Here is a 15,686-nt window from a genome sequence, read left to right as displayed (position 1 = left end):
CATATAAACTACCAGCTGGAGGTAGTTCAGTTTCAATATTAGATTGTGTTCCATTACTTTTGAAGAGGTCATATATTTGTGAATCTAGGTTACTAGTATTTAGCAAGTACTTAAAAATATTGTAGGGACCAACCTAGAGAGCTCCTAATGGCCAAATTTGGAATAATTTCAGCTAAAAAATTGTATTATAATCTATAGAATAAAATAAAATTTCATGAATTCATATTGATAGGAATGAGTAATTGATTAAATAGAGAAGGAGAAGAAACAGTTCTTCCTTGAAGCAGAATTCTATAGAAAAACTGTTACAGATAAGATTTAGTATCTGACAGATACAAAAATCAATAGGTGACAATTTGAGGAGAAATTGGATTTTTGAGACTCCTCAAGATATCTGTTAACTATAGGGGCAAAAATATAGTGGAAAAACACATCATAAACTATCTAAACAATTAAAATCAACATTATCAGTAATAAGAGACTGACATCTTGAACTACATGAAACTACATTGTGAGAAAGATAAATAATTTCTGTTACTCCAGCCTAAAATACACTATCTCAATCCAATCATGTGAAAACACAAGACAAACCCAAATCAAAGGATATATGGCAAAATAATTATTCAATGTTTTTCAAGGTACCAAGATAAAAATTACTAACAACCTGTTACAAACTATAGGAGGTTAAGGAGAAAGAACAACCAATTACAATGTGGAATCCTGAAACAAAAATGTACACTAGTGAAAAAACTGGTAAAATTCAATCAACAATAGTCAGCCTCCTACATTCATGGATTCTGCATCCATGGACTCAACTAACATTGGATGGAAAATAAAAAACTTGTGTCTGTACTAAACATGTATGGACTTTTCTGCCTTGTAATTATTCCCTAAACAATACAACTATTTGCATAGTATTTATATTGTATTAGGTATTAAAAGGAATCTAGACATGAATCAAACTCTAGGAGAATATATATAGGTTATATGTAAATACTACTCAATTTATTAAAGGACTTGAGCATCCTTGGGTTTTAATATTCTCTGATGTCCTAGAACCAATCCCATGTGTATAATGGAGTTATGCTAACATTAATTTCCTGGTCTGATGATTATAATTAGTTAGGTTAAGATTTTAACATTGGGAGAGGCAGGGTGAGAAATATATGCAAACTTGTTGTTTATTTATTTATTTATTTTTGCAACTTGTCTGTAAGTCTAAATGTAATTCAAAACAAAAGCAACACTGTATTAAAAAAAAAGTCAAGGAAATATTGGTACAGACTACAATCACAATTTGAGAATTTATACAGTACCCCAAAGGTACATAAATCCTATTAGGAGATAATTGTGGACATTTAAGAAATAAATACAAATACTTAATTTTTTTCAGTATTTGCTATTATGTTTTCAAATAATTACTAGATCACTAGGACATAACACTATCTTTTAACAGACCTGAAAGTATAATGAAACCTAATTGCATCAGCTAGTATTTGGGTAATCAAGTGATTAGCTACTGGACAGACTGACAAAAACATTTGTAAGAAAATAAATTAAGAGACTGGAGTTGTGGCTCAATGGTAGAGCACTTGCCTGGCATGTATGAGGCCCTGGGTTCAATCCTCAGCACCATATATAAACAAACAAACAAATAAAAATAAAAGATCCATTTAAATAAAAGAAAATTAAAATAAGAAATATAAGTAAAGCTGGGGTTAACCCCCCACACTGGTAGAGCACTTGCCTACCTATCACATGTGAGCCACTGGGTTAAATCCTGAGTATCACACCATAAATGAATAAATAAACAAACAAATAAATAAATAAAATGAATATATGTGTCCATCTACAACTAAAAATATTTGTGTATACCCACATGTATACACATATAGTTTATGTGTGCACATGAACACACATACAGAAACCTACATGGAATTTATGTCTTTTATAAAAACACACATGCATACACACACACACACACACACACACACACACACACACACAAATGATATGGCTCACACAAGGGACAAGAGAGGTCAAACTATAAAATAAATTTTCTGTGTGCATCTATACTTTTGCAATACTAGGGATCAAATCCAAGGCCTTGCCCATGTTAGGTTAACTGGTCTACCACCGAGTCATACTTTCAGCCCCACCACTTAAATAATAGTCAATAAAAAAAATGGAGACAGGGCTGGGGTTGTGGCTCAGGGATAGAGCACTTGCTAGCACATGCAAAGCCCTGGGTTCCTTCCTCAGCACTACAAAAAAATCAATAAAAAAAAGGTAATGTGAAAAAAAAAAAAAAAGAGAAAACTGCTCATACTGAGCATTATTGTCAGGAACTGCTACAGGATGAGAATGAGTTATTTCTCTAGGCTTTGAAGACATTAAAATTCATTCCAGAATAGTTCCTTAACTAAGATTAATTCATTATCTTTTTTTTAAGATAGCCCTAAGTGGAGAACATATACAAAAATTCTTTAAAATGTCTCACAAGACGGGGCTTCATTTCTTGAAAAATTATTCAGGTAAATAATTCCTTTAGAAAGTTTCTAAAATATGGACTAAACCTGTAGAGAACTTAGGGTAATATCGCCATTTTGATGATGTTAGTTCTGCCTATCCATGAACAGGGTACATTTTTCCATCTTCTGAGATCTTCTTCTATCTCTCTCTTTAGGGTTCTGTAGTTTTCATTGTATAAATCTTTCACCTCTTTTGTTAGGTTGATTCCCAAGTATCTTATTTTCTTTGAGGATATTGTGAATGGAGTGGTTTTCCTTATTTCCATTTCAGAGGTTTTGTTGCTGATATACAGGAATGCCTTTGATTTATGCGTGTTGATTTTATAACCTGCCACTTTGCTGAATTCATTTATTAACTCTAGCAGCTTCTTTGTAGACTCTTTTGGGTCTGTTAAACATATTATCATGTAAAAATGTGGCATCTATACACAATGGAGTATTATGCAGCACTAAGAAATGACAAAATCATAGAATTTGCAGGGAAATGGATGGCATTAGAGCAGATTATGCTAAGCGAAGCTAGCCAAGCCCTAAAAAACAAATGCCAAATGTCTGCTTTGATATAAAGAGAACAACTAAGAACAGAACAGGAAGGAAGAACATGAGGAAAAGACTACAGTAAACAAAGACGAATGGCGGGAGAGAAACGGAGAGAGAAGGGAAAGCACATGGAAATAGTAGGAGACCTTCAATGATACATAGAATTATAAGAGGTTATGAGGGGCAAGGGGGAGGGAAAAAAAAAGGAGAGAGTTGAACAACAGCAGGGGAGGTAGAGAGGGAAGATGGGAGGGGAGGGGAGGGGAGGGTGGATAGTAGGGGATAGGAAAGGTAGCAGAATACAACAGTCACTAATATGGCATTATGTAAAAATGTGAATATGTAACAGATGTGATTCTGCAATCTGTATTTGGGGTGAAAATGGGAGTTCAAAACACAATTTGAGTCAAATGTATGAAAGATGATATATCATGAGCTATGTAATGCTTTAAAAAATCAATAAAAAAATACAATTAAAAAAAAATTAAATAAAATATGGACTAAAGACATAGGTTAGTTCTGTTTAGCAAAATCTATCCTTTACCTTCCACTCATTCCTAATCATAAAGCTGTGGTCAAATGTGAAATATCTTAAGATTCAGTATTTTTTATTCTCTTTAGAGACAAATTTTAATAGTATGATTAAGAAATGGAGGATCTTTAAGCATAGGTTATTTAAAATTCTGAAATATTTGTTTTTTAAGGATTGGCTAGCTTCACTTAGCATAATCTGCTCTAATGCCATCCATTTCCCTGCAAATTCCATGATTTTGTCGTTTTTTAGTGCTGCATAATACTCCATTGTGTATAAATGCCATATTTTTTTATCCATTCATCTATTGAAGGGCATCCAGGTTGATTCCAGAGTCTAGCTATTGTGAATTGTGCTGCTATGATCATTGATGTGGCAGTATCCCTATAATGTGCTCTTTTAAGGTCCTCAGGGAATAGTCCGAGAAGGGCGATAGCTGGGTCAAATGGTGATTCCATTCCCAGCTTTCCCATGAATCTCCATACTGCTTTCCATATTGGCCGCACCAATTTGCAGTCCCACCAGCAATGTGCAAGTATACCCTTTTCCCCACATCCTCGCCAGCACTTGTTGTTGTTTGACTTCATAATGGCTGCCAATCTTACTGGAGTGAGATGGTATCTTAGGGTGGTTTTGACAAATGCCAAATGTCTTCTTTGATATAAGGAGAGCAACTAAGAACAGAGCAGGGAGGAAGAGCATGAGGAAAAGACTAACATTAAACAGAGACGAGTGGTGGGAGGGAAAGGGAGAGAGAAGGGAAACTGTATGGAAATGGAAGGAGACCCTCATTGTTACACATAATTACATGTAAGAGATGGTGAGGGGAAAGGGGGAAAAAAAAAAAAAACAAGGGAGAGAATTGAACAACAGCTGATGGGGTAGAGAGGGAAGATGGGAGGGAAGGGGAGGGGGGATAGTAGGGGATAGGAAAGGTAGCAGAATACAACAGTCACTAATATGGCATTATGGAAAAATGTGGATGTGTAACCGATGTGATTCTGCAACTTGTATTTGGGGTAAAAATGGGAGTTCATAACCCACTTGAATCAAATGTATGAAAGATGATATGTCATGAGATATGTAATGTTTTGAACAACCAATAAAAAAAATTCTGAAATATTTCTGAATTTTAGTGATTTTGCTTCTTTAACCAAAACAAGGGGGAAAATTTATACATACCTTCTTTGGAAGGAAGACGACAAACCCTCCGACACATGGACATGAATGCATACAAATATTTCTCCAAACTTTCATCAGTTTTCTTATGTAACCTAGCCATAGCTCTAAATTTTGTCCAATCAAATTGGCCTCGATCAGGGTCAAAAACAACTCCAAATGTAGATACAACTCGATAAAAGTCAGCTTCTTCTCTTCTGGTCCATCTATTTTGATTCAGATTAAAGTAAAAACCACATTGGTCAATATACATTATTACTGAAATGTAATGGCTATCACACAAACTTAAAACATTTCTAGTACTTAACACTTTATTTTTGTTACTGAGGATTGAACCTAGGGGAATTCAATCACTGAACCACATCACTGGGCCTTTTTATATTTTATTTTGAGACAGGGTCTTGCTAAATTCCTTAGGGCTTTGCCAAGTTGCTGAGGCAGGCTTTGAACTGGTGATCCTTCTGCCTCAGCCTTCCAAACTGCTGGGATTACAGGCACTCACCACAACATCCAGCAGTACCTAACACTTTAAAACACACTTTTTATGGCGGGGAGGGGCTTACGGGGGAATGAATCCAGGAGCATTCCACCTCTGAGCTACTTACCCAGTCCTTAAAAAAAAAAAAAAAAAAATTGAGACAGGGTGTTGTTAAGTTGCCAAGGTTGGCCTTAAACTTATGATCCTCCTGCCTCAACTTCTTAAATTCCTGGGATTATAGGCTTGTACCACCATGCCCAGCTATTTTCAACCACGTTTATAGTATAAGGTAGTATTTATTATTGTATGAGTTAAAGAAATAAGGAATTTTGGGAGGGGACAGATAACGAAAGGATCAGTTCAGACATGAACAATTAAGAAAAACACCACTGAGTAGGTGGCATTTCACAAGGTAATATGGGACAAGAATAAGATGGGGGAGCGGTATTAGTAAGATAACATGGAAAAAGCAAAGTATAAAGTACTTTATTTTGTTGGGATGACGAGGATATGGCTCATACACGACAAAGCAAGAGAAATCGGGGTCAAATAATGAAATGCTTTAAATGCCTGGCTTAATAACCTCTTTTTAGGTAACATAACCTAAAAAGGGCAATGTTATCATCATAAATCACAGATCTCCAAACTTTAGTACCTCGATTTATAAAAACTTTTCCTTGCTTAACTCACTGAATTGTGTTAGTGAAAAAAAAGCATATGACAAAGAACTTAGAAATATATTAATGAGCCATTTTTTATCATAGCTATACATTAATGACAATGTAAAAATAAAAACATCAAGTCTAGGAAGCCAATCAACTCATATGAACCTTAGACCTGAGTGATAAGAACAGGGATGGAATAGGAATGGAGTGGGGCAGTGGTAAGCACCTGTAATCATAGACTCAGGAGGCTAAGGCAGGAGGAACACAAATTCAAGGCCAGCCTTAGCAACTTAGCAAGGCTCTAAACAAGTTAGTGAGAACCTATCTCCAAATAAAAAATAAATGGGCTGGGATTGTGGCTCAGCGGTAGAGTGCTTGCCTGGCACATGCGAGGCCCTGGGTTTAATCTTCAGCACCACATAAAAATGAATAAAATAAAGGTACTGTGTCCAACTACATCTAAAAAATAAATATTTAAAAAATAAAAAATAAAAAGGGCTGGGGATGTGGCTTAGTGACTAAGTGACCCTGAGTTCAATCATTAGTACAAATAAAAACAACAAACAAAAAATACCTAGTTAAGACTAGGTAATACATTCTGGTAAAAGGAATTATATTGAGAAAAGTTAGAAATGAACTGAAGCCTAACTGAAAAGAACTTTGAATTTAGGCTTAAAAATATAATATTTCATATCTATTTTAAACAAGGAGCCACTGAACACCATGATAAAACTATTTATTATTCTAGGAAGACTAATATGGATCCAACAAACCGAGGGAAAATGTGTACAATATATTAACGATGGCCATAAATTGTTTGTTTGCATTGAGACATGGAATCTATTTCCTTTCCCTTACATCTGGGCTGGCCCTGTGACATTTTTGACCAAGACAAAGTGGCAGAAGTGACACTATATAATTGATGAGACTGGGTCTTAAGAAATCAGCAGCAACTGGCTTTGCTACTTTCTTGTTTGGAATGATCTGTCTTACAATTAGGGTTCCCAGCTGGCAACTAGCACCAACTGCCAGCTATGTGAGTGAGTGAGGTCAATCTTCCACCTATTTCAGAACCCCAGCTTATGCTTGCATACAAAATAGATGAAACACTTGGTCAACTCAAACAATCAAAAGAAATAAATGAATACTATTTCAACATGTTTTAGGATAGTCTGTTATACATTGGATAACTTGAATAATATATTTACAAAGGTAATATTTAAAACTTAAGCTAGGATAGCTAAATTCTTAGGTTTCATACAATGATTTATGTTCCAGAGAATATCCTATAAACCAGGTTTAACAAGGAGGCTAGTGTACTGATTAACATTGCTATTCTTTTCCATGCACTCTTTTTCTAAAGAAGTTGGAAACTTTTGGAATAAGAGAAGTTTGCCTGTCTTCTTTACAAGGTCTCTTGCATTTTCTTTTCATTAACACTAGTAGTTTCTAAGGACTCATTCTTGTATGAATTAGAGGTGAACTTGCTTTCCATATATTCATTCTTACATTCTGTAATTGTCTTAATATAAAATAAGAGAACAGAATTTATTTCACACAATTCAAACTTCTGTTGTATTGATAGTTTTATTCTTGGGTTTGCTCTGCATCTCCTTTAAAAAAAAATAACTCAATGTTCCTAAAATGAAAAGAGTGATTAAATATGAAGTATGGCTAATAATTATAAGATGCAATAATCTTTATTAGTTTTATCATAATTCTTCATATATAAGTGAGTATATTGCAAAAGAACTTTACTTTGATCAGTTAGCAAGATAATCACATCCTAACAAGCTTCAGAATAAACAAATATATTTCGATACTATATTAAATACTTAGGGGCTGGGGGCATAGTTCAATGACAGAGCACTCTAGTCTAGAATGTATGACTTCTTGCATATATCCCCTTAAAAAAATTAGTGCTATTATCTTACCTCTGTTGTCTTTCTATTTTGGCTGCCATTTTAGGATTAAGAGTGGCTTCATCATAAATAGGATGCATTACACTGGCAGGCACTGAGAAGGTTGGTTGTATCTGCTGGATTTGTCTGTTTTTATTAGTACGCTGATATGCAGTGATGAGTCGTCTCAACCGTGTGGTTAAAGCTGACTGAGTAGGCCAATAAATTTTATCACCCTCCATCAGTTGACCATCTATATTTAAATTCATATTAAATTAATCTCAATTTAATTAGAAACAAAACATTTTTAGTTATTGGGAGGAATATACACCTTAGAAATTCATTATGATAATGTTGTAGCTTTTAAGATTTTCTTTACATAATAAATATAGGATCTAATACTTTGCTCACAGGTATAATATTACAATAATGCCATACATAATTAATGTTTACCTCTTCACATTAAGCAACCCCATTTTCTTAGCTGAACTATAGGAGGCAGAGGCATGGATTTCCAGGGAGGGATAAGCGTATTGCAGCAACAATTTGTTTCTTTCTTAATATTGGAAGGAAGTAGAAGCTTTGGATCATGCTCAGAAAAGCTTTGTAGAAACTTTTATACATAACTGGGAATGTGATGGTCATCATTATCCAAAGTATGTGTATAAAGACAAGAATTGGTATGAATATACTTTGTATACAATGAGAGACATGAAAAATTGTGCTCTATATGTGTAATATGAATTTAATGCATTCTGCTGTCATATAATTAAAAAATTAATTAAAAAACAATAAAAAGGATGGTTCCTCATGTACATATGGAAAGCATAAGAAATTGAATGTATTGCTACATTAACACTTGATGATGTGTTGATAAAGTCTCCCATATAAGTTTATTAATAATCAAGCCATAGAATCACCAGTATCAATGCTACAGAAACCCAGTGACCCACTGAGTAAAGATGTGCAACAACTAAAAACATTGTTAAATTAAAAAATCAACGAATGTATCTTATGATTACAAATATATTCAATAAAGAATTTACATACATACCAACAAATAAAATAAAACTGGGATTGTTTATTGATCTCATAGTGTCATGAGAATGTGAAATTACAAAAATACAAAATAAAGAAGTAAATGCAACTCACCTCCATCTGCTATAACAAGATCTCCGGGTGAAGAAACATCATCCTTTAAAACAGAAAAAAATTGCCACAGGTAATTGGGTTCAGAGAATCAATCTTGTTTGTAATAGAGAATGTTTTTTGTAATAGAATTAATAATTAATTTAGCAAAAATAAAACTTGTAATACCTCATTCCCAATTCTCAGCCTGACACTCTAGACCAGTCACTGTTTGCTTAAGACTATTTACTTTTCTATTATTACTTTTAAAACAGAATTTTTCTCCTCTATTTTTCCAAATATGTCATAGGATTTATTGCTATTTTTTTCTCTGTGTACTAACTCTCAAAAAGTTTATTCATTTTCATATTTAACAACCTACAAATCCTTTCTTTTTTAGCCTTGAATAGTTTTCTTGTACTGTAGTTCCAATTTTTGTCCATCATCAGAGCGTCTTCAATTAGGCAGCCTAACAATATATTATACTCAGTACTTTGGCAATCGTTTTCAATGTCTATTAATTTCTATTATCATTTTAGAAAAGTCAGAAGTTAGAATTATCATAATTTCTGTGTAGAAGGGCTCTTTGTTTCATTTCAGATTATGGCATCTCTTCTTCTTAATTAATTTGGTACCAGGGATTGAACCCAGTGGTGCTTAACCATCGAGCCACCTCCCCAGCCATTTTTTTACATTTTATTTCAAGACAGAGTCTTGCTAAGCTTAGAGCCACATTAAGATGCTGAGGCTGGCTTTGAACTTGTGATCCTCCTGCTTCAGCCTCCAAAACTGCTAGGATTACAGGGTGTGCGCCACTGCAACTGGCTGATCATGGCTTTAAAAAATTTTTTTTTGAATTATTTATTATTTTTATGTGACTGGCCACATAGAGTCCTACACACCTCTCCAGTACCACTCACCTGGAGAAGTTTCCCTGGATGCCAGCTACTGTTTTCTCTCCCTTCCCAAACAGATCCAACTTGGACTGTGGCTGCACTGCCTCATAACAAGGAGATTCTGATGGTTTCTTTCTTTTTTCTTTTTGGTACTAAGGATTGAATGCAGAGGTACTTTACCACTACATGCCCAAACCTTTTTATTTTTTATTTTAAGGCAGGGTCTCACTAAGTTGGTTAGGGCCTTGCTAAATTGCTGAGGTTAGCCTTGAACTTGGGATCCTCCTGCCTCAAGCCTCCCAAGCTGCTGGGATTATAGGTATGCACCACGAAGCCCGGCTTGATGCTGATGTTTTAACACTTCTTTTGTTTGTCTTATTTGTAGAAACTCCAGGATGTTTTTATAGAGTGAATTTAGTTTCATTTATCTTACAAAGATTCATTTTATTTCTTAAATCTGGGATTCATATCTTTCAAGAGCTGGAAATTTTTCAGATAATACACTTTCCATTGTGCTGGTTATTAATTAATCATCTCTCTTCTCAATATTTATTGCCTCTCTAAACTGTTTAAATATGTTTTCCTCTATTAGCCAGTATGATGTTAAGCTTTGTCAACAGAAGGAAGTAGAGAAATCACATAGGAAAAAAAGATTTTTCCTTTCTAGTTCTGGTGAGCTCAGCTCTCACCATATAAGATGCTTCCTGAGTGCCCACTTCCTGTAATTTGAGCAGTTTATTTAGCATCTACTGGCCCCAATTTTTTTCCCCCCAGCTACCTCTGACTTGGGCAGACTTACAACAAAGTATCCATACAACTTCCTTGGCAACTCTAGAGGGCAGATTTCTAGCAAGTGGGAATCAGTATAGCAGCATAACAACTTTTTTTTTTGCCATTCAATGAGTCATAGCAATGTCCTCCCAACAAAGTCTGGGCTGAGGCTCTGGGTAGACAGGGCTCTACTTTGGATGCTCTACTTTAGTCCTAAGAGAGGAAGATGCTCCTTCAATTCATGATTCCTAAATTTCTTAGAATTCTCTTTTTAAAAATATTTTTTTAGTTGTAGATGGACACAATACCTTTATTTATTTGTTTGTTTATTTATTTATTTATTTATTTATATGTGGTGCTGAGGATTGAACCCAGTGCCTCATACGTGCGAGGCAAGTGCTCTTTCATTGAGCCACAATCCTACCCTCTTAGAGTTCTCTGTAACTTTCAGTATTATTCTTTCATTATTGCAATCACAAAATAATAAATAATTATTTACATTAAACTGTTTGAATTACCATGTAGTTTCTCTCTACTCCAGAATGAGCCACTGCACATCACTTTCAGAATTTCCTTAAATCTGTTTTACAAAGCATTTCTTCTCTTATGAGGTATATCTAATTTGTTTGTCTAACAAAATGCTTCTCTCTCTACCCCATCTACTGTAATTCATTTCTCTCCTTGTTTATTTTCCCATTCCCCTCACAGTAGATGGGGTACAGAGAGAAGATGGGAGGGGAGGGGAGGGGGGATAGTAGAGGATAGGAAAGGTAGCAGAATACAACAGTTACTAGTATGGCATTATGTAAAAATGTGGATGTGTAACTGATGTGATTCTGCAATCTGTATTTGGGGTAAAAATGGGAGTTCATAACCCACTTGAAGCTAATGTATGAAATATGATATGTCAAGAACTTTGTAAGGTTTTGAACAACCAATTAAAAAAAATGCTTAACCTAATCAGTGAGTTTTAAATGGAAATGACTACATTTCTCATTGTTACATGTATATACAATAATTTTCCACATATTCCTTGTCTATTTCTTCACATATTCCTTGTCTATTTAAATGGAAATGACTACATTTCCCATTGTTACATGTATATACAATATTTTTTCACATATTCCTTGTCTATTTCTTGGGTCTAACTATGTTGCCTAGGCTGGCCTCAAACTTCCAGGGTAATCATTTCTCCTATGCAGCTGGAATTACAGGTATATGACACTGTACCTGGCTTTCCTAGTCTTTTAAAATCATCTTGTCTTTTATTTAGTTCCTGGTTCTTTCTTTATGGTGTTTAATCATTTAAAATTTTGCTTATTTTCTATTTCAATGGATGCATTATCAGAAATTCTCAAGACTCTAGAGGCTACAGTTGTGGCTCAGTGGTAGTGATTTACCTAGCATGTGTGGAGCACTGGGTTTCATCCTCAGCACCACACAAAAAAATTTAAAAACTGGCTGAGGATTTGGCTCAAGCGGTAGTGTGCTCGCCTGGCATGCGTGTGGCCTGGGTTCAATCTTCAGCATCACATACAAAAAACAAAGATGTTGTGTCCGCCGAGAACTGAAAAAATGAATATTAAAAATTCTCTCTCTCTCTAAAAAAAAACCCAAAAAACTTTCACAATAAATGATATTTAAAAAAATTAAAAATTAACAAATAAGATCAAGATTTAAAAAAAAAGTTATTGCCTATAATCCCAGTGGCTCAGGAGGCTGAGGTAGGAGGATTGTAAGTTCAAAGCCAGCCTCAGCACAAGTGAGGCACTAAGCAACTCAGTGAGACCCTGTCTCTAAATAAAATAAAAAATAGGGCTGGGGATGTGGCTTAGTGGATGAGTGCCCCTTAGTTCATTACCCGGTAGCCCCCAACCCGAAAAAAAAAAAAAAAACAGTTAAAAAAATTCTCAGAACTCTAAACTTGTTCTTTGTTATATGTTAACATCTTTTATGGCAAACTTTTTTTTTTTTAAGCAGGAAACAGTTTTATTTGGCTGCAGCCAAGTCCAGAGGGTACAGCCTTTGCTGTAATCAATCAATCCCCTGAACCCCAAGTTCAGGGAGGTTCAGAGATTTATACCCAGCATGTAAGGGGAGGGGCTCAGAAGTTCTCAGTCTGCAGAAGTTCACATAAAAGCAGCTTTTTCTTTCACTGTTCTGGGCATTATGGCAAACTTTTCCTCATGTATTTTTTAAATGTTGGCTTCATCTTCAGGAATCATGTAATCTGCATTAAAGAAGTTGTTGCTTATGGAGTTGTTTTTCCTGCCCCTGCCCTGGCTCCCATATTGGGGATCAAACCTAGGGTCTAACTCTTGCTAAACAAATGCTCTACTGCTGAGCAATACACCCAGCATTTTTCAAACAGCATGTTGCTAATTCATCCAGGTTGGCCTTACATTTATGACCCTCCTGTTCTTCAACCTCCTGAGTAGCTAAGATTACAGGCATGTGACACTGTACCTAGCTAAGGACCTCCTGTTTATTTACATTCTTTTCTCGAGGGTTCCTGGATTAAGCAGATGAAGTAAAAGAACCAAACCATAAACCCATAAGAAGGTAGTCTTATGGTTATAAATTATTAATGGAGATAATATTTTTTTTCCTACCCAGAACCCATGTTGAAATAAATTTCCCTGTTCTTATCTTGTGATGTTTGTCTAAAAAATACTGGCCTTTGAGAGTCCAGACTTCATAGAGTATTTTAGTTCACATTATAAATACACGTTGACATGAATCTTCTCTCTCATTCTCATATTTAATGTTCTTAGTAACCATGAGGAACATGACAAACTGAAGTAACATCTAGTCTTTTACCATACTCTCATAAATATTATAGAGGTCCTCATCTTCCTCAACATCCTTTTCCCCATTCACGGATTATTTTCCTCCAATTCTTCTTCCTTTTGAAATTCTATGAATAGAACCCTTATTAACTATGCTGTAGCTGCTTATAATTCCTCTAGGATCTATCCTCTATTTCAAACCACCTTATGTAGATACAGTTTCTCTTACTGTATGCCTTTAGCATCTAATTATTACTTTGTTTGGGAATTTTGGCCTTGGACACTGTTTATCCTAGCTCGAAGATGTGTAGCATGTGGGCAAAATCCATAACAGCCACATGTCCAAATCAGCTTTTGTTTTGTCTAGGAGAGGAGATCAAACAAATTCAAAATAATTATGTGATGTTTGTCAACTGAAGTTGATCACTTGCTTAGCTAATCTTCCGAGAAACAGAAGAATCATATATACAGAAAACATACAAAGGAAAAACTTGAAAGAAAAGCATAGAAGAGAAACCAAGGAACACCTAAAATGCAGAATTTTAAAATATGATCCAAAGCATACCTCTATATCATCTTTAAAGATGGCTGGGGCAGGCTTGTATTCTGGATCTTCCACATCCCTGTTAAAATTACAACAAATGCTATGATTATTTTAACAAATATGATTTCTATTTACAGAACAAACAAATGAAATTTCACTGGAAGAATCTGTTAGTTTAAGAATCAAAATGAAATCTATTTTCTAGCTAAAGTAGGGCAAGCCATATCATAAATGCTACTATATGGCAAGTAAAAAAAAGAGCTAGTACCAATTTATTCTTATTCCCAATTCAATATTAAATGTATTCTATTATTATCCTTGAAATGTCTCCTATTTTTCTCTTTTGGGGAGAATCGAAAGATGATGTAAGGCCTTATAACAGGGATAGTGAACAATTATCATCTTTCTCTGCAACTACTATATTCTTGCCATTCTTTTTCCCTCTTTTGTCCCTAGAATTTTATTGACTAGTAGCCATGATACACTACTGGAGTGAAAAACATAAAAGACTCATCAAAGAAACAGGTATTGTAAGGAGAGATGGTGCAACCTGTCATCCCAGAGATTCAGGAGGCTGAGGCAAGAAGTTTTTGCAAGTTCAAGGCCAGCCTAAGCAACTTACCCAGACCCTCTCTTGAAATAAAACATAGAAAGAACTGGAGATATGCTTCTGTGTACAGCTCTCCTGAATTTAATCCCCAGTACCAAGTGGTTGGGGGGACAATTGTATGGGCTGGGGTACAGCTTAGTGGTCAAGCATGTGTTTAGCATGCATAATATCCTGGGTTCAATCCTAGGCACCAAAACCAAAACAGGTCATACAATCTGTTCCTTATCCTACTTTGTATGGTCAAGTACTAAAGTATTAATAGCTCTTTGAGATTTTGAACTTCAATTAATTATCTTATTTTTACATCATTTAAAGATAAACCTGACTGAGTTGAACAGAAGACATACACGGAGAATTCATGACTCTGAAATGTACATACCCATCCATAAAATCATTGGCTCTCTGTTCAGCAGCAACTGCTTTATCATCAGGTTTTCCCACTCTTTCCAAGAAGCATAATGCTGGGTCTGCTCGGATAGTGTTATATTTTTCATATCCTGAAAGTGTCACCAATTACAAAGGAAAAAAGATTAAAAGAAGGAAGACATATAAATATATGCATTCTCATATTTTTGGTGGGTGATATTCCTGAACTAAAGGGACCATCTATTAAAATGAGAAAAATTGAGTCATATTTTCTAGAAATTATCACAAATATTACATGATCTGATAATATTTATAAAAACTTAGATGAAATTCTGTTAAGAAAAACAGAATAAACTGATCATACACACACATATTTCATAAATTAATTTTTCTTGAGAGAGGAAATGTGTAAAATGTACATCCGAGAGAGAAAGGTCATGAATACCACCCTCTAATGAGGAAATGTAGTAACTGATGGACCTAGTTTGATAGTATTATCTTTCTAATACAGAATATATTTAAAAAGTATTATAAGAATAAAGCTATAAGAGGAAATCAAAAAACTGAGAACTATTTGAATAACATTGTACATAAAAGGGTTCCCCCTACCTTAACTCTTACTTACCATGTTTAAAAACCCCTATAAGGAGAGACTTATCAGCGTCAAAGTCCCACCACTCAGCAGGAACTTCTGAATGGTCTGGTTCTGGTACCCAAACATCAATATCACTTAAAAAAAAAATCATGATAAAGCAC

General features: G+C 34.9%; 1 protein-coding gene across 11 annotated transcripts in view; it reads right to left on the bottom strand.

Annotated features, from left to right (window-relative positions):
• CHD9 (chromodomain helicase DNA binding protein 9) overlaps positions 1 to 15,686 on the bottom strand; it is a 219,037-nt gene that overhangs the window by 24,484 nt on the left and 178,867 nt on the right. For all 11 annotated transcript variants that reach the window (XM_081274950.1, XM_081274958.1, XM_081274956.1 and 8 more), the window contains 6 exons: positions 15,556 to 15,659; positions 14,944 to 15,061; positions 13,976 to 14,033; positions 8,979 to 9,021; positions 7,860 to 8,079; positions 4,786 to 4,988 (listed from right to left, as the gene is read on the bottom strand). In XM_081274950.1, the coding sequence (XP_081131076.1) occupies positions 4,786 to 4,988; positions 7,860 to 8,079; positions 8,979 to 9,021; positions 13,976 to 14,033; positions 14,944 to 15,061; positions 15,556 to 15,659 (746 nt within the window). The remainder of the gene's footprint in view (positions 1 to 4,785; positions 4,989 to 7,859; positions 8,080 to 8,978; positions 9,022 to 13,975; positions 14,034 to 14,943; positions 15,062 to 15,555; positions 15,660 to 15,686) is intronic.

This window comes from Spermophilus citellus (assembly GCF_964194105.1).
Source record: "Spermophilus citellus genome assembly, chromosome: 18".
In the NCBI taxonomy this organism is placed as follows: Eukaryota; Metazoa; Chordata; class Mammalia; order Rodentia; family Sciuridae; genus Spermophilus; species Spermophilus citellus.
Note: the sequence above shows the minus strand (reverse complement) of the source record. Positions and strands in the feature narration are given on the sequence as shown.